The 20,590-nt window shown below is 44.4% G+C and overlaps 1 protein-coding gene across 9 annotated transcripts in view; it reads right to left on the reverse strand.

Moving 5' to 3' along the window:
- Window positions 1–20,590, reverse strand: part of ULK4 (unc-51 like kinase 4) — an 819,452-nt gene that overhangs the window by 718,856 nt on the left and 80,006 nt on the right. For 8 of the 9 annotated variants that reach the window (XM_056520600.1, XM_056520601.1, XM_056520598.1 and 5 more), the window contains 2 exons: window positions 17,328–17,432; window positions 16,503–16,563 (listed from right to left, as the gene is read on the reverse strand). In XM_056520600.1, coding sequence (XP_056376575.1) covers window positions 16,503–16,563; window positions 17,328–17,432 — 166 coding nt within the window. The remainder of the gene's footprint in view (window positions 1–16,502; window positions 16,564–17,327; window positions 17,433–20,590) is intronic. The other variant, XM_056520599.1, reaches the window with a different exon arrangement.

Raw genomic sequence — 20,590 nt, forward strand, 5'->3', positions numbered from 1 at the left:
GATTTAAAGTTTGTTGCTCCTGTGACATCTTGTCCACCCAGCACCAGATCCCTGCAAGTGTATCCACAGTCTTGCAGAAGCGCCTGAAACCAGCAGAAAGTAGCTAGCAGACTGTCTTCTCAGCAGATCTGATGCCATTCAAGGTGGTTGGGGCTTCTGCTGACTAGTGAGCAGACGCCTCCGGGACCCGATATAGGAACCTATTAAACCCTGAAGCTCAGTTCACCAAAATCATATGGTGGATAGAATGGATGTCCAGAGACCCTACCAGCCACAAGGGGAAGGGACATTCCAGATAAAAGAAGTCCCGAGACCCCAGGTGAGACCACTCTCCTGGACCTAGTAGGAACAGGAAAACACTGAGGTGGTGCTGGGGGGGGAGGGGGGTGACTTTTAACATGTTTCCAGTCGCTATTAGGTCCAAGGGATGGTCTGTCATGGGCGACCTATAAAGCATAAATTGAAGTAGAAGACAGGAGATGTTGGCAGTAAACAATGAAAAGAGTCATTGCTCATTCAGTAATCAAAGACAAATAGTGCTGTACACGATATATAGCGAGCTGAAAATTGTCTTATTTTAAAGTGCATTTTACTGCAAGTAAAGAATTTCATCCTAGCATTAAAAACATTTTGCTAGTGCGGTACAATGCATTTTGCTATCATTTCAGGTGTATTATGCTATTTCTTTGTTCATTCAATATTTGAATAATAGACTGATGCGAGCATTTCCTATCATTTATCTGTAATGTAGTTTCCTATATTAAAATAAAGACACCATCTTCGTAATTTTACTTTCATTTATGACCTTGAAAGTTTCTTACTGTTTTTACTCAAGATAGAAGACATTTTTTTTTCTTTTTTGCTTTGAGTTCCACATGTAGGATACATTTCTTAATGCTTATCTGTATCTGCATTCCACACAGAGATGACAAATACAGTTATATGTGGGTAGTTTATTGTTATGTAGCCATAAGGACTACAGGCAAATGCTGAACAGAATAGATATCACATCAACAAAAATATTATTGGGAATAGTCAATTTAAAAAAACAACAACAGTAACACTATTTAAAAGGTATTTTAAAGTGCTTCCTTGGTAGGTTACCTACACTTCATGTTACCTGTCGAAAGCATAAGGTTTCTTCCTTCATATGGCCACAGTCTTACAGTAACTAAATTAGCAAGTTGGTTTTGGTTGGAAGTTTTGAAGACATATTTTGTGCCCGCAAAATACATACATATTCTAAGAAACACTATTTTATTACATTGGCCACACCTATTATAAGAAGAATTGCTTGTAGAGGTTAAAGAGTACTCCTGAATAGGAAAAATATACTCCATACTGCCAGCAGTAAAAAAATAAAGAGGTACATACCTTCCTTCGCTCCCCCGGACTTCGCTACGGCCGGTGATTGGTTGAGCGCAGTATGACTCGCCAACCACCGGCAACCAGGAAGAGGATCGCGGCGAAGACCGGAGCGGGTTACCGGAGGCACAGAGGGAGTGAATTAAGGTATGTACCTCTTTATTTTTTCTTTTTACTGCTGGCACTATGGAGTACAATTTTCCTATTCTGGACTTCTCCTTTAAATAGGTTGTTGCACAATACTACTACACCATTATGAAACTGAACAGCTAAGGAATACAGTTAAGCTGGCCATAAACATTATATCACAACCAGCCAAACCTGGCAATTTCCGCAAGATCAACTGAGGCTCTAGGATATGGGAACAATAACAAACCTGCAATGGTAGATGATCAGGGAATCAATTATCAGTCACATTGGAATTCAATGACGCTTGTCCTTGATTACTTGCACAAGAAGTCTTTCCTTTTCTCATTGAAATACACATGTATATATACTCTGCAGATACGAGCACTTATTTATGGGGGGGGGGGGGGGGGGAAGAGACTACCTGTTGGCTGAATGTGCCTTTGGCCAACAGTTATCTAATATGTGAGGCTAGCGTGAAAAAAAATTACAACCCTAGAGCCGTTTGTAGAGCTCATGTCAACACTGGTTGGTAGGACTTCTCACACAGGTTCGACAAAAGCCATAACTTAGGCAGCAGTAAATAATTCATAAAGGATATCATTAACAGGCATTTACATAACAAAGCAAACGTAGCATATATAGGGTAAAACTAAATAAGTTGGTAGAAAATGCCTGAGGTGCAGTCTAAAACTTAACTTTTAATAGAATGTGGAAATGCACCACAACACGCATAAAAGGTGAATCCCAAAATAAATCAACCATATGACAATATAATACTGATACAGGAAGTTTAGCTCATTAGCCTGCCACATCTTTAAATACAATGCTCCTGAGTATAAAGCTGGCATAATCGCTCTCACCAAGGAAGACGTAACGTATATTAAAAATTACTACATTAAGCACATATATATCCCCACATGTATATCCCCTTCCCAAAGCGTTTCTGTACATGTGTAAATAACCATCAACCACATAAACTTCCTCAGGGGAATCTTCAAGGGATAAGTGCAGAAAAAAGGTAAGCATTATGAATCCACGCCGACTCTGCAGTGGCAGAGCTCCCGGAAGGTCTTACCCGGTTACCTCCGGGAGCTCTGCCACTGCAGGGTCGGTGTGGATACATTACGCTTACCTAGTAGCCAGTAAGTACAGGCCGCTATTGAAAGTTAGTTATCACTGGGGGTCATTAGCCTGTCTCTATATCAGTGTTCATTATATTTGTAGGCAAAGGTATCGTGGTCTTTTATCCTGGGGTCTATTGTGAGTATTCATTTCTGGTCATTTAACAACTTTATAACTGGACTATGGGGTAAGTTTTTAGCTCCAATTCCCAGTATTGTCTGTGTCTTTACAGGTGACTGGCCATTCCAGTTATCTACAAATATGGAATGTGACCAGGGATTTGAATACGCTGGCTTACTATACCGATTATTTATGAGACTGTTAACAGTGATGTATACTTGGATTCTGGGTGACCACTTTATCTTAGGCGTTTTCACCTAACATGTTACCTTAATGGTTCATTGCGGCTTTGCTGTTATAGTGCTCCCTATGTTTTTCTGCACTTATCCCTTGAAGAGACCCCTGAGGAAGTTCATGTGGATGATGGTTATTTACACATGTACAGAAACGCGTTTGGTATATATGTGCTTGATGTAGTCATTTCTAATATACTGTACATTACATCTTCCTTGGTGAGAGCACCGACTTATGACCAATTATGCCAGCTTTATACTCAGTAGCATTGTATTTGAAGATGTGGCAGGCTAATGAATAGTATTATGTTGTCATTTGGTTGATTTATTTTGGGATTTACTGTATATCCCGGCGTATATGATGACTTTTTAACCCCAAATTTTCTTCTGAAAAGTCGGGGGTCGTCTTATACGCCAAGTATTGAGGTCCGGGAAGGGAAAACTTCTGATTATCTGCCCAGGCCGGCTCCCATGTGTGGCTGCTGGCGGGGGCCGGCCAGAGCAAGTAAAAACTAATACTGTATACTAAAAACCAGGGTGCCTCCAGCTGTTGTGAAATTACAACTACCAGCACGGCAAAGGCTGTCCGGGCATGCTGGGAGTTATAGTTTTACAACAGCTGGAGGCCCCCTGGTTTTTAGTATACAGTATTAGTTTTTACTTGCTCTGGCCGGCCCCCGCCTGCAGCCACACACGGGAGCCGGCCCGGGCAGATAATCATAGGTATTCCTATGCCGGACATCCCTGTGTCCCGAAAAATCTTTTCGGGACATAAGGATGTCCGCCGGTCACTTACCATTCCCCGGCGTCCTCCTGCGATCCTCCTTCGGTCCTCCTGTGGTCCGGTCCTCCGTCTCTATGGTTGTATGCACGGGACGTCAGTGACGTCACGTGCCTACAACCATAGAGGCAGAGGAGCGCAGGACCAGGAGGACCGCAGGAAGACGCGCGCCGACCGGGGCCTGGTGAGTGACCAGCCGTGCTATCTTAAGTGATCCGGTCACAGCTCCCCGGTCCCGGCAACTACTGCTATGGTCCATAGGCCATAGCAGTAGATGGTGACCCGGGCCGGAGGAGCGGTGATCGGAACACTGTGGGGGCAGACCAGTACAGACATACAGCCTGCAGCCATACACTGTATATGGCTGGAAGCTGCCAATCTAATGTGGGGGGAGCTGCCTACAAACGTGGGGGGAGCTGCCTACAAACGTGGGGGGAGCTGCCTACAAACGTGGGGGGATATATATATATATATATATATATAAATAAATAAAAAGGGGTTTTAAGCTGGTTGTACATTTTCAATAACAGAGTTGGTTGGTGAAAAATCCAACGCACCCAACTCTTCTCTCCACTGTCATGATCTGTGGGTTGAGAGTTGGAAGGCCACCATTCAACTTAGACAGTTCCCCAAACAAGATGGCAGCAGGTATGGGCACTTTTATATTACCCTAAAACTTGTCCGTAAAACTTACCAGCGTGTATACACTACAGGGTATCTGTATGATTGAGTACAAAGTAATGGTAAAGAAAAAGAAATGAACTCTTTGAACTGTATAGAATAGCAAGCTTCATGCAAATTTTACACATGGAAATTAACCCCTTAAATGGGCACTGTCACCAAACTTTTTTTTTTTTATATGTTGTAGTACTTATGTACTACAACATATCTCTAATATATGCTTGTAGTAAGAAACAGCGTTCGGCACAGCCAACCATGCAGCCTGATATTCGCTCTTGATGGAACAGGTGTGTATGTATGTCGCTGCTTGTGGGGTGCTCAGCCAGGACAGAGTCATGAATCAAACATTTGAGAGAGCATGGAAAATAAGCGGCACTCACCACAAACAGCTAGCGACAACTTCTTTATTTCTTAGGCGTGCAGTAAAACATGCAGGTGCAGGGAGACAAGGACCCCGGGGAATCCGGCTGACTGGTCACAGCCGTATCGTGCTTCCGCACTTCGTCAGACGATCCGTTAATTTTTTTATTTTTTATCATTAAAATAATTTTAATTTTGAAAACCGGCCACTAGGGGTCTCCCTCCTAGTGGCTGGCTGCAGGCTGGCGTGATGTCACGCTTGAATTTGGACCGATGCTGGCCAGACAATCAGTCCTTATCCATTCAGCCTGCGCTCACTCCCTGCCTGTCAATCAGACAGGCAGGACCAGGCCAATTTTCACTGTAGGACAGGAGCGTTTTTTGCACATCTGACCACTTTCACTTTAAGCATAAATAACTCTGGGATTCTTTTACCTATCATTCTGATTCAGAGATTGTTTTTTCGTGACATATTCTAATTTATGTTATTGGTAAAATTTTGTCGATACTTGCATCATTTCTTGGTGAAAAATTCCAAAATTTGATGAAAAAATTGAAAATTTTGCATTTTTCTAACTTTGAAGCTCTCTGCTTGTAAGGAAAATAAACATTCTAAATAAATAATAGTTTGATTCACATATACAATATGTCTTACTTTATGTTGGCATCATAAAGTTGACATGTTTTTACTTTTAAAATAGAAAAGCAAAAAAAGGAGGACGGCGCCTCATGTAATTCCGATGATATGTGTTAAAGCGAAGGATTTAGTATGCTCACCTTAATTGAACCTTGGGTTCATGCATGTAACCCCTCCGTGTTGGGGTAGTGAGCGGTAGTCCGTAGCTGCAGCCTGCGGGTTGCGGCCGATGTCCTCGCAGGGATCAGCAGAAGTCTTGGAACAAAGTACGGTATGAAGAAACAGGAAAAAACCCTTCTCGTCGGCGCTGCTCGGATGGTGCAATAATGTGGATGGTACCCAGAGTATTATGTAACAATATTTTATTGAAACACATACAATAGGGGGTACAGACAGGACAAGACGCGTTTCGGGAGTGAGCCCTCCCTTTCTCAATTGTGGACATATGCAGTCTGCTGTGACAGGGGATGTGGTACATATAAATACATTTACAATCTGGCGCCAAAAACATTCCGGCACAGGTCAAAGGTTGAACATAAGAAAAGAGTGATGCTGCATATTCATTTCGAATAAAAATGGTCATATTTAGAAAACAATATAGAGAATATTGTGTTTGGTACTTGTAAAATATTGGAATTTGCTTTATTCATTGCAAATCCACTTTACATAGTCTAACAGTTACGTACTAGTCATGGTAGCCACGGACTCAGAACGAGGCTTGGGCTAGCTAGTGTTGATAGTGAGGCATGGTCACAATGGCCGTGGTTAAGGCTTGCCGCTGTTTGTCTATGTGCAAAGGGCGGCCAATTAGAGTATAGATACGCGATGACGTACTATACCGTCCTTACGGGTAAGTCGGGATTTGTACGTGCCGCTTATTTCAATGTAGAGTCGGCAACCAATCAGATTGTGAGATTGGGGTGACGTATTGTGTTGATGTTGAGAGCGCTTCTCTTTGTTTATATAGTCACGTGGTGTGTATTTCCAACCAATGGGAGATAAAGTTAGCCAGCTGTTCAGCCAATCAATGAGCTGAAGGGTGGTTGTATGGCGGTAAACATAGGTATTATGAATGTAAGAGACCATATGATTCAAGTCAATCATAGGTTTCTTAAGTGACGAGGGTGGGTGGTTGGACCAATCAGATCACTGCCTATCTGATAATGTAAAGTCTATGAAGAAAACTGCTGCGGGATGGAAGGTTTCTGATAGGTGGACGTTTGAACCAATGAGGGCGTCGCCTAATCCATCTTGAATTAGCAGTAGAGGGCCGGTGTATTCAGAATTCCTGAAGCTTTAGCCAATCAGAGAATCGCCTACTTCATCGTGCATTTCCACTGGGAGATACAGGGCATGATCAAGAATCCCTGGTAGGTGGGTTGTAGATGTTTGTTCAGCCATTCACTCCAGCATCTAGAGAAGAGCGGATGGACATAATGGTGACATCGGCAAGGTGAGTGAATATATCCTGATAATTTATGTTGGATTTTCAATATATTCATTAAGTCTCTGAGGGATAAGGGTTTTTAGCTTAAAAATCCAGTAGTTCTCCCTCCTGCATAGTTGAGTATAACGTCGGTGGCAGGTGATTGGTATCTGCTCGATCGGGGTGACAGAAAAATGTGAAAAATCGCAGTTGAGCATTAGTGAGGCATGGCGTGATACGCTGTGCAGTTGGTACCCAGTTTTCACATTAAACCGGTGTTAGTTCAATCTGGCATTTAGACACTGGATTGTTCGGCCTATATATTGGCTTTTGCAAGTGCATTCCAGTAGATAGACAACAAAGGATGATTTACATGTTAATATGGTCTTAATTTGGAAAGTTTCGCCTGTGATGTTCGAAGTAAAGGATTTCTTGCGATGCGTAATGCTTGTACAGCATTTGCATGCTGATGTTCCACATTTGTAGGAACCCTCTAGTCCTTCTTTCAGAAAGGTGGTTTTTGTAGGTTATTTTAGTTTGCTTGGTGCCAGTATGTTTTTAAGTGACTTATTCTTTCTGAAGGTCACCTGTGGTTTGAAGGAATAATGTCTTTCAGAAAAGGGTCCAGTAAAAGAGTAGCCCAGTGTTTTTCCAAAATCTTCTTTATATTTTTGTGGTCTGTTGAGTATGTAGTAAGAAAGTTGTAGGCGTAGGATTTCTCCAAACTTTCTGTGGTGGTAAAGTTTTTACATTTTGGTTGAAGACAAGTGTTCTGATCAGTCTTCATAGCTTTTTGCTTGCTATTCTGAATCAGGGATCTAGGGTATCCCTTTGCTTTAAATCTTTTGTTCAAGATTTCACTTTGTGTAAAAAAGTCTTTGTCCGATGTGCAGTTGCGCCGAATTCTCTTAAATTGGCCGTATGGAATGTTTTGGATCCATTTCTGATAGTGGAAGCTAGAATAATCCAAATAACTATTCCCATCTACTGTTTTGAAAAAGGTTTTAGCGGTGATCTTTTTTTCTTTATTGTGTGACACCATGACGTCTAGAAATTCTGCATTGTTATCATACTGGTGGTGGGTGAACTGAATGTTCCACGTGTTATTGTTTAGTGATGTGATGAAATCCTTGTGATTTGTGATGGTGTTATCCCAGACAATAAAGATATCGTCTATATACCTCTGGTATGAGATACAGTTACAAAACAGGGGGTCTTGGTACAGGATTTGTTCCTCAAACGCTCCCATGAAAAGATTTGCAAAACTTGGTGCGAAACAGGTCCCCATCGCAGTCCCACAGTGCTGTCGATATGTTTTTCCGTTAAATTTGAAAAAATTGTGTTCAAGGATAAATTGAATAGCTTTCAGGAGAAATTCCCGCTGAGGTATAGGCATGGTAACGTCTTGTTCGAGAAAGTATGAGACTGCGGTTAGACAGAGATCGTGTTTGATGATAGTGTAAAGAGATGTGATATCCATGGTTAGAAATGTGCAGTTTTCTTTCCAGGTAAGTTTGCTTATAGTGGATATGAAGTCGCCCTCATTGGTTCAAACGTCCACCTATCAAAAACCTTCCATCCCGCAGCAGTTTTCTTCATAGACTTTACATTATCAGATAGGCAGTGATCTGATTGGTCCAACCACCCACCCTCGTCACTTAAGAAACCTATGATTGACTTGAATCATATGGTCTCTTACATTCATAATACCTATGTTTACCGCCATACAACCACCCTTCAGCTCATTGATTGGCTGAACAGCTGGCTAACTTTATCTCCCATTGGTTGGAAATACGCACCACGTGACTATATAAACAAAGAGAAGCGCTCTCAACATCAACACAATACGTCACCCCAATCTCACAATCTGATTGGTTGCCGACTCTACATTGAAATAAGCGGCACGTACAAATCCCGACTTACCCGTAAGGACGGTATAGTACGTCATCGCGTATCTATACTCTAATTGGCCGCCCTTTGCACATAGACAAACAGCGGCAAGCCTTAACCACGGCCATTGTGACCATGCCTCACTATCAACACTAGCTAGCCCAAGCCTCGTTCTGAGTCCGTGGCTACCATGACTAGTACGTAACTGTTAGACTATGTAAAGTGGATTTGCAATGAATAAAGCAAATTCCAATATTTTACAAGTACCAAACACAATATTCTCTATATTGTTTTTTAAATATGACCATTTTTATTCGAAATGAATATGCAGCATCACTCTTTTCTTATGTTCAACCTTTGACCTGTGCCGGAATGTTTTTGGCGCCAGATTGTAAATGTATTTATATGTACCACATCCCCTGTCACATCAGACTGCATATGTCCACAATTGAGAAAGGGAGGGCTCACTCCCGAAACGCGTCTTGTCCTGTCTGTACCCCCTATTGTATGTGTTTCAATAAAATATTGTTACATAATACTCTGGGTACCATCCACATTATTGCACCATCCGAGCAGCGCCGACGAGAAGTTTTTTTTCCTGTTTCTTCATACCATACTTTATTCCATGTTTTTACTTTTGGAAGACATCAGAGGGCTTCAAAGTTCAGCAGCAATTTGTTTGGAATGGAAGTCAGGGGCCATGTGCGTTTACAAAGCCCCCCGTGGTGCATGAACAGTGGACCCCCACATGTGACCCCATTTTGGAAACTACACCCCTCACAGAATTGAATAAGGGGTGCAATGAGCATTTACACCCCACTGGCGTTTGACAGATCTTTGGAACAGTGGGCTGTGCAAATGAAAAATTACAATTTCCATTTTCACGGACCACTGTTCCAAAAATCTGTCAGACCCCTGTGGGGCATAAATGCTCACTGTACGCCTTATTACATTACGTGAGGGGTGTAGTTTCCAAAATGGGGTCACATGTGGGTATTTATTTTTTTGCATTTATGTCAGAACCGCTGTAAAATCAGCCACCCCTGTGCCAATCACCAATTTAGGCCTCAAATGTACATAGTGCGCTCTCACTCCTGAGCCTTGTTGTGCCCCCGCCGAGCATTTTACGCCCACATATGGGGTATTTCCGTACTCAGGAGAAATTGCGTTACAACTTTTGGGGGTCTTTTTTTTTCCTTTAACCTCTTGTGAAAATAATGAGTAAAGGACAACACCAGCATGTTAGTGTAATTTTTTTTTTTTTTACACTAACAGGCTGGTGTAGCCCCCAACTTTTCTTTTTCATAAGGGGTAAAAGGAGAAAAAAGCACCCAAAATTTGTAGTGTAATTTCTCCCGAGTACGGAGATACCCTATATGTGGCCCTAAAACAGTTTCCTTGAAATACGACAGGGCTCCGAAGTGAGAGAGTGCCATGCGCATTTGAGGACTAAATTAGGGATTGCATAGTGGTGGACATAGGGGTATTGTACACTAGTGATTCCCAAACAGGGTGCCTCCAGCTGTTGCTAAACTCCCAGCATTCCTGGACAGTCAGTGGCTGACCAGAAACGCTGGTAGTTGTTGTTTTGCAACAGCTGGAGGCTCCGTTTTGGAAACACTGCCGTACAATACGTTTTCCATTTTTATTGGGGGGGGAACAGTGTAAGGGGGTGTATATGCTGTGTTTTACCCTTTATTTTGTGTTAGTGTAGTGTTTTTAGGGTTCATTCACACAGGCGACGGTTTACAGTGCTAGGAGTATGCGCTGCGGCGAAAAAATTTGACTCAGCTCATACTTGAAGCAGGAAACTTACTGTAAACCTGCCCGTGTGAATGTACCCTGTACATTCACATGGGGGGGGTGGGAGGAGGGGCAAACCTCCAGCTGTTTCAAAACTACAACTCCCAGCATGTACTGACAGTGAATGCTGGGAGTTGTACTTTTGCAACAGCTGGAGGCACACTGGTTGGAAAACCTTCAGTTAGGTTTTGTTACCTAACTCAGTATTTACCAACCAGTGTGCCTCCAGCTGTTGCAAAACTACAACTCCCAGCATGTTCTGATCGCCGAAGGGCATGCTGGGAGATGCAGTTATGCAACAGCTGGAGGTACACAACTACAACTCCCAGCATGCCGAGACACATGTTTGCTGTTCGGGCATGCAGGGATTTGCAGTTTTGCAACATCTGGAGGGCTCCAATTTAGAGATCTCCAAACTGTGGACCTCCAGCTGTTGCAAAACTACAAATCCCTGCATGCCCTAACAGCTGTCTAGGCATGCTGGGAGTTGTAGTTTTGCAACATCTGGGGGGTTACAGTTTAGAGACCACTGTATAGTGGTCTCAAACTGTACCCTCCAGATGTTGCTAGGCAACTTACCGACTTCCGTCGGTTCCAGGGAGCCAGCCGCACGACATCGCCGGACTCAGATCTCCTTCACCGATGGTCGCCCGCAGCCTCGCCCACGGGGTAAGTGGACGTCGGCGCCAGTCCTCTGTCGGTTCCCCGTTCTGCCCCGCCTATTGTGGGTGGGCAGAACGGGGAAACCGAAAGTAAAGCCCCCCGCCCCTGATTTCCTATGCGTGGTCGCGTCTAGACGCGTTATATTCTGGGTCACCATAGACCCGTATGAACCGGAATAGCCGCAAATCGCAAGTGTGAATTCACTTGCGATTTGCGGCGATCGCCGACATGGGGGGGTCTGATGACCCCCCTGGGCATTTGCGCGAGGTGCCTGCTGATAGATATCAGCAGTCACCCCTGTCCGGTCCCCGCCCGGCAAGCGGCAGGGACCGAAATTCCCACGGGCGTACAGGTACGCCGTTGGTCCTTAAGTACCAGGGAGCAAAGGCGTACCTGTACGCCCTTGGTCCTTAAGGGGTTAAGGATCCGAACATTTCTTGCACATCTGACCACTGTCACTTCAAGCATTAATAACTCTGGGATGCTTTTACTTATGAATTTGATTCAGAGAATGTTTTTTGGTAACATATTCTACTTTATCATAGTGGTAAATTTTTGTCGATATAATGTCCAGCTCCCCTATGCCCCCTGAATTCCTCACAGCATCCATCGTAGTTATTCCCAAGCCCAATAAAGATCCCCTGCTCCCCTCTAATTATCGTCCTCTCTCTCTCATTAATCTAGACACCAAACTGTCCACCTCTATTTTGGCCCATAGACTAAATTCCCTGCTCCCAGGACTAATTCATAATGACCAGGTGGGGTTCATTCCGGGACGTCAGGCACCCGATAATCTCCGCAAAGTGTTGGATGTTATACACTAGGCCTCCACCCCCCTGACACTTCCTGGTCTCGATATAGAGAAAGCCTTTGACTCGGTTTCTTGGTCCTATCTGTTTAGAGTCCTTCAGTTCATGGGTTTCGCAGGTCCATTCGTAGAGGCCCTCCGCTGTCTTTATTCCACTCCCTGAGCCTATTTGAAACTTCCAACCCCTTCTCCATCTCTCATAGTTATAGAGCGGGTTACTCGCCAGGGCTGCCCACTCTCCCCAGCGTTATTTGCCCTGGCTATAGAGCCCTTGGCGAGTGTCCTGCGAGCTAACCCAAATATTTCAGGAATATCCATAGCTAATTCGGTCTATAAAGTTAATTTGTTTGCCGACGATCTCTTACTTACATTAACTAAACCTCTTACATCCCTTCCTAATCTATTCTCAGTCTTAGACAACTTTTCCGCCCTCTCGGGCCTGGTGGTTAACAGGAGTAAGTCAGAGGTGCTATTCTGCAATACCCCCCCCCAGAGATATGAGACCTGATCCTTCTCAATTTTGATCTTAAACCCTCCTCTTCTCATCTTCCTTATGTAGGTATGTCCCTTCCTACTCATCTTTCCTCTCTTTACAAGCTTATCTACCCCCCACTGTTTAAAAATATTCGGGCTGATCTTGCAAGATGGACCCTTCCCCATATTTCCTGGTTGGGCCGTCTACATTCGGTCAAGATGGTGATCTTGCCCAGTCTTTACTTTTTTAGGACCCTTCCTATCCCAGTGCGTCTGGCTGATATTAGGGCACTCCAGGCTGACCTTTTTAGATTTATTTGGAATGGCTCACACCCGAGAATCTCCCACAACATTATGTATTTCCATAAGGGAGTCAGGGGTCTTTCAGTCCCTAACCTCATGAAATATTATAGGGCTGAACGCATAGCTCAATTGTTGCTCTGTAATATTAGTTCCTCGGGCCCTAGATGGCTAGCTAGTTCTTGAAAACGCTCTACTTTCGCCCCACACCTTACGCTCTCTTATGTGGTCGTCCAGTCCAATCTGTTCTTTTCTACCTCCGTCTACTCTCCTTTCCCGCTACTCTATTCTTCTCTGGCGCTCTGTTAGGTTCAAATTTCACCTTCAATCCCCCCATTCTCCTGCCATGCCACTCTTTCATAACCCTTCTTTCCCACCAGGCTACTTTTGGGGCTGCCCCGAGACGGGTTCAATGTTGCATACATGGTGGTCCTGTCCTTTGGTTGCTGCTTGTTGTGGACCTCATATCCTCGGTTCTCGGTGGACCTTTCCCCCTCTCCCCGGAGGTCTGCCTTTTGGGTAGTAAGCCTTCTATGCTGCCATATGCACCTTTTAAACTGGCCCAACTTATATTACTGGCAGCACGCATACATGTTGCTTTTAAATGGCGTTCCCCTTCGCTTTCAGTGTCTATGGTTATATCAAGGGTCAACCAAATTCTAATTTCAGAGAGACTTAATGCCCTTAGGGCGGACACTATGGATCTATTTACTAAAACCTGGGAACCCTGGCTTTCCTCATCTCACGCCCCAGATATGTCCCACTATTTGACTCTCTAACCATGAGATTTCATTATGCTTGACGGATGTTTGACTGTTGATGTGTTGACTTATCAGGCTCTAACTGTACTTTCATGATGATTCTACCCCCCCCCCCCCCCCTTCAACCCCCCTTCCCCCCCCTCCCCTATACCTGTTTACGATACTATTTATGGGAACAACTGTTCTTTGTTGTTTTATTATGTACATTTCTTGAATTTACTTTACTGCAAATGCTGCGACATTTGCCGATGTACTGTTTTCTCCGTGTTATTACTTATTGTCAATAAATATATCTTTTTGACACTACATTTTTGTCGATACTTGCATCATTTCTTGGTGAAAAATTCCAATATATCATGGAAAATTAGAAATTCCAATATAACATGCAAAATTATTTGAAGCTCTCTGCTTGTGAGGAAAATAGACATTCCAATTAAATTATGTATTGATTCACAAATACAATATGTCTACTTTATGTTTGCATCATAAAGTTGACATATTTTTACTTTTGAAAGACATCAGAGGGTTTCAAAGTTCAGCAGCAATTTTCAAATTTTTCACAAAATTTTCAAAATTTTCAGGGACCAATTCAGTTTTGAAGTGGATTTGAGGAGTCTTCATATTAGAAATACCCAATAAATGATCCCATTATAAAAACTGAATGATATTCAGAATGTTTGTTAACCCTTTAGTTGTTTCACAGGAATAGTAGCAAAGTGAAGGAGAAAATTCAAAATCTCCATTTTTTACTCTAACATGTTCTTGTAGACCTAGTTTTTAAATTTTTACAAGGGGTAAAAGGAGGACATGCCCCCAAATAGTGTAACCAAATTTCTCTCGAGTAAGGAAATACCTCATATGTGAACGTAAAGTGCTCTGTGGGTGCACTAGAGGGCTCAGAAGCGAAGGTGTGACAATGGGATTTTGGAGAGAGAATTTTGCTGAAATGGTTTTTAGGGGGCATGTCACATTTAGGAAGCCCCTATAGTTGCATAAAAGCAAAAAACAAAAAAAAACACCTGGAACACTATTTTGGAAACCTCACCCTTCAAGGCACGTAAGAAGGGGTATAGTGAGACTTAACACCCCACAGGTGTTTGACGACTTTTCGTTAAATTCGGATGTGTAAGTGGAAAAAAATTTTTTTTCTCACAAATGCATTTTTTCCCCAAATTTACCATTTTTACAAGAGGTAATAGAAGAAAATGCCCCCAAAATTTGTAACCCCATTTTTTCTGAGTATGGAAATACCCCATATGTGGACGTCAAGTGCTCTGCTAGTGCACTGCAAAGCTCAGAAGAGAAGAAGGAGACACATTTGGCTTTTGGAAAACAAATTTTGCTGAAATTGTTTTTGGGGGGCATGTCCAGTACAGCAAAAAACAAAACACATGGCATACTATTTTGGAAACTAAAAACCTCAAGGCACGTAACAAGGGGTACAGTGAGCCTTAACATCCCACAAGTGTTTGACGACTTTTCGTTTAACCCGATAACGACCATGGACGTCTATACTCGCAGGCGTTAATAGCAGACATGCGGCGATCACCGCGGGCGGCTGTTAACCCTTTAGATCGCCTCTGTCAAAGTTGACAGCGGCGTCTAAAGGTGCCTGTATCCAGTCCCTGGTGGTCCAGTGGGGTGGATCGCACAGAGCACACAGATCAATGGGATTGTATGTAATACCATTGATCTGTATGAGGAATCAAATGATTCCTCCTAAAAGTCCCCTAAGGGGACTAAAAAAAAAAAAAAGTAAAAAAAAAAGTTTACACATTAACCCCTTCCTTATAAAAAGCTTAAATCACCCCCCTTTTCACAAATTCCATATAAAAAATATATAACCATAATAAAAATAAACATATATGGTATCACCACGTGTGTAAATGTCCAAACTATAAAAATATCTCGTAAATTAAACCACACGGTCAATGGTGTATGCGCAAAAAAATTCCAAAGTCCAAAATATCGTATTTTTGGTCACTTTTCATACCATAAAAAAATGATTAAAAAGCGATCAAAAAGTCTGATCAAAACCAAAATGGTACAGATTAAAACTTCAGATCATGGCGCAAAAAATGAGCCTTCATACCGCCCCATAGGCAGAAAAATAAAAAAGTTATAGGGGTCAGAAAAGGACAATTTTAAATGTATTAATTTTCATGCATGTAGTTATGATTTTTCCAAAAGTATGACAAAATCAAACCTCTATAAGTAGGGTATCATTTTAATTGTATGGACCTACAGAATATAGATAAAGTGTCATTTTTACCGAAAAATGTACGGGGTAGAAACAGAAGCCCCCAAAATTTACATAATGGTGTTTTTTCTTCAATTTTGTCGCACAATGATTTTTTTAACGTTTCGCCGCTGTCTGGGCATGCTGGGAGTTGTAGTTTTGAAACTCCTAGAAGCAGCAGTGAAGATCACTTTACAGCGATCTCTGATGCCGACGCTGCCGCTGCCTCCTCCACTTGCCTGCCGCCGGTCCCCAGGTATGTGCCCCCCTGCCACTTTGGCCCCCCGTAGCTCTCGGGGTCATTTTCCCCCGCTCTGCCTGGACTTCTAGGAGCGGGCAGAGTGGGGGATCTGAACTTCCACCCCCCCACCCCAGTCAGCTGAGACACTGTGATTGGTCCACAGGGACCGATCACAGCGATCGCTGACCAGGACCATTCACAGATGATCCTGGGGTGTGAACTTGCAGAACTTGTCTCCCGATGGTAACAGCGCGACTTCTGCCTGTTAACTAAATGACTTATATAAACGTCAGGATGCGCGAACTAGTTGCATAACCTGACTTTTATATAAATTATTCTGTGGGAAGGGGTTAAAAGGAGTTTGTGCTGGATAAAAAAACAAAAAAAAACAAAAACAAAAAAAAAACACATTTGTAAAATTCTTTGACCAAAGAAAAATAAGCATTGAAGAAAACATAAAACATCTTACCTGAATGTGCAGGAATGCCCAATGTTTTCCCATCAAATCTTATTGGAGTTGGCTTTATAATCTTGAAAAAAGGAAAAAAGAAACCCTTTAGAAATCTGATAAAGGCATCCAATCTTTACAGGAAACCTATAACTAAATTGTCACTCAATGAGTTGTGCCATAAGAGAGATTAATATCAAGGCATGGTAGGACACATGAAATGGCACACAACTTTTAACAATGTCACAGGGTGTGCCGCTTGCTGAAGTAGTCACACCAACTCCGGCTCTAATACCACCCATCTAGGTATGATTGGGCAGCTCAGTTAGGTCCTAATGTCAGTGCTTACAGTTTGGCTGTCAATCATGTCTGGATATGAGTGATTAGAGCCTGAATAGGTGTGATTACAGCCCGGGCGCCATGCCCAAGCGGCCCACCTGGTCACAAATTGAGCCTCAATCACCTACTTAGCTCTTCTGCTTGTTCTGACGTTGAGCGTGATGCTAAAGCACATTGGGTGGTACTGTTGCCAAGGCATCAGTATAAGGTTCAGGGTGTACTGTGTATGGGTCCTAATAATTCGAAAATGACCACTGCACATCATTTGCTTAGCTGCATGTGGTTGCCTTGGCACCTGTCCATGCCTAATGTCTGATTGGATGGGAACGTTTAACAGGAGGAACACTTAAATATAGTATTCTACTACTTGTCCCTAAAAACCAAAGTAACTGATTATATGTATTTCTTAATTATCTGAACTATTTCAGTCATTCAACAGCCATCAACACTGGCTTCTCAAATACCTTCTAATATAAAAGTCTTGTAAAACATATTAAAATAAGTTACCTTTGGGTTATCTATAATAGGTGACACAACAAGATCAGAGTCTGTGAATATAAGGCTCTTTATCTTCTTTTCCAGATCCTCCTGGTCTGTGCACATACTCTCCACCTAAAATATAGATAAATATATGTTACTGTCAAAAATGAATGGTGTAAAATTAAATTTATTGTTCTAGCACAGCATAAGAAGATAGCAGAATAAAATCTAGCTGAGGGTAAGAAGTGGCTATGGTAAGGGTTGTAACAGTTATGAGCGTAGGAAGTGGGGTTATTAGTAGATTTATTTCCAAAGCAACCAATCAGATTGCTTTTTTCATTTTTGAAAAGGAATTGCTATGGGCAATTTGTCAACTTTTCCTGTGCAAGATTTTGACAAGTCTTGGGCAGTGTTACGCCGAGCGCTCCGGGTCCCTGCTCCTCCCCGGAGCGCTCACGGCGTCTCTCTCCCGGACAGCGCCCCGGTCAGACCCGCTGACCGGGAGCGCTGCACTGACATTGCCGGCGGGGATGCGATTCGCATAGCGGGACGCGCCCGCTCGCGATTCGCATCCCGAGTCACTTGCCCGTCCCGGTCCCCGGCTGTCATGTGCTGGCGTGCGCGGCTCCGCTCTCTAGGGCGCGCGCCAGCTCTCTGGGACTTAAAGGGCCAGTGCACCAATGATTGGTGCCTGGCCAATTAGCCCAATTGGCTTCCACCTGCTCCCTGGCTATAATACCTCACTTCCCCTGCACTCCCTGGCCGGATCTACTGTCACGATTCGGCTTACAGGTTGTGGATCCACTGTGTCAGCGAGGGATTGGCGTGGACCATGCCGGTGGACCGGTTCTAAGAGGCTACTGGTGTTCACCAGAGCAGAGGAATCGCCGTAGGGAAGAAAATCTTTGTCTGTACTGTGCCAGTACCGAACATTTCTTGGTGGATTGCCCTATTCGTCCTCCACGTCTAGGAAACGCACGCACGCACCCAGCTCACGTGGGTGTGGCGTCTCTTGGTACGAAGTCTGCTTCTCCACGTCTCACGGTGCCCGTGCGGATTTCTCCTTATGCCAACTCCTCCCTCTCAGTCGTGGCCTGCTTGGACTCTGGTGCCTCTGGGAATTTTATTCTGGATTCTTTGGTGAATAAGTTCTGCATCCCGGTGACCCGTCTCGTCAAGCCGCTCTACATTTCCGCGGTCAACGGAGTTAGATTGGATTGCACCGTGCGTTACCGCACAAAACCCCTCTTAATGTGCATTGGACCCCATCACGAAAAGATTGAATTTTTCGTCCTTCCCAACTGCACCTCTGAGGTCCTCCTCGGTCTGCCGTGGCTCCAGCTTCATTCTCCCACCCTTGACTGGACCACCGGGGAGATCAAGAATTGGGGCTCTGCTTGCCACAAGAAATGCCTCTCCTCCCCTCCCAGTCCCGTCAGGCAAGCCTCAGTGCCTCCTCCTACACCTGGTCTCCCCAAGGCTTATCAGGACTGTGCCTTGCCTCCTCATGGCCCCCATCCTGGTGACACCCTGCCCCGTGCCAAGCTTCACCCTCTGCCCTCCCTCCCCATTCCCACTCCTGCTGTACTGCCTGCCTTTGAGGAAACCCTACAATCACTCCCGGTGTCCTCGTCCCATGTGAAGCAGTTGTCGGATAAAAAAAGGGGGAGACCTAAGGGGGGGGGTTCTGTTACGCCGAGCGCTCCGGGTCCCTGCTCCTCCCCGGAGCGCTCACGGCATCTCTCTCCCGGCAGCGCCCCGGTCAGACCCGCTAACCGGGAGCGCTGCACTGACATTGCCGGCGGGGATGCGATTCGCATAGCGGGACGCACCCGCTCGCGAGTCGCATCCCGAGTCACTTGCCCGTCCCGCTCCCCGGCTGTCATGTGCTGGCGCGCGCGGCTCCGCTCTCTAGGGCGCGCGCGCGCCAGCTCTCTGAGACTTAAAGGGCCAGTGCACCAATGATTGGTGCCTGGCCCAATTAGCCTAATTGGTTTCCACCTGCTCCCTGGCTATAATACCTCACTTCCCCTGCGCTCCCTGGCCGGATCTTGTTCCCTTGTGCCAGTGAAAGCGTTTAGTGTTGTCCAAAGCCTGTGTTACCTGATCTCCTGCTATCCATATTGACTACGAACCTTCTTGCCGCCTGCCCCGACCTTCTGCTACGTCTGACCTTGCCTCTGCCTAGTCCTTCTGTCCCACGCCTTCTCAGCAGTCAGCGAGGTTGAGCCGTTGCTAGTGGATACGACCTGGTTGCTACCGCCGCAGCAAGACCATCCCGCTTTGCGGCGGGCTTTGGTGAACACCAGTAGCCTCTTAGAACAGGTCCACCGGCACGGTCCACGCCAATCCCTCTTGCTGACACAGTGGATCCACAACCTGTAAGCCGAATCGTGACAGGCAGCATGGTGGCTCAGTGGTTAGCACTGTTGCCTTGCAGCGCTGAGATCCTGGGTTCAAATTCCACCAAGGACAACATCTGCAAAGAGTTAGTATGTTCTCTCCGTGTTTGTGTGGGTGTCCTTGCACACTTAAAAAAAAAAAAGAAATACGGTATATACTGATAATTTGAATGTACAACACTGCGTAATCTGTTTGCGCTATATAAAGAAAAGAAATACATCTTCCCAAATGTTTGCAATGCACAGCATCGCTTCCAACCGGCTAAAGATTTTGATGGAACTTTGACATGTTCCTTATATGTGAACAAAAAAATATAGGAGAGTTCGCGCTCTTATTTTTTTTTGCTTCGACTCAAGGCTCAAAACACAATTTTTTCCCCAATACACCCACATCAAAAGTCCTTTAACCACAATCTCTTCACCACAGCTCAGCCCCATAATCTCCACAAATTCCTCATCTCCACGTGAATGTGTTGGTCCGGCTTGCAATCCATGCTCCTCGCAAGCTCATGCTCAAGCTCATGCTCCCCGCAAGCTCATGCTCATGCTCCCCGCAAGCTCATGCTCAAGCTCATGCTCCCCGCAAGCTCATGCTCCCCGCAAGCTCAAGCTCATGCTCCCCGCAAGCTCATGCTAAAGCTCATGCTCCCAGCAAGCTCATGCTCATGCTCCCCGAAAAACCACATCCCTTTTTTTCAGTCTGCAACCTCTATCACCTTAGGAGGGGATAGGAGGTCCAGATATGAAGTTAGGTTATTGAAGCTGTCAATATTTTTTGCAGGGGAGATTTATCAAAACCTGTGCAGAGGAAAAGTTTCCCAGTTGCCCATAGCAACCAATCAGATAGCTTCTTTCATTCTGCAGAGGCCTTGTTAAAAATGAAAGAAG

This window comes from Hyla sarda, chromosome 5 (assembly GCF_029499605.1).
Source record: "Hyla sarda isolate aHylSar1 chromosome 5, aHylSar1.hap1, whole genome shotgun sequence".
In the NCBI taxonomy this organism is placed as follows: domain Eukaryota; kingdom Metazoa; phylum Chordata; class Amphibia; order Anura; family Hylidae; genus Hyla; species Hyla sarda.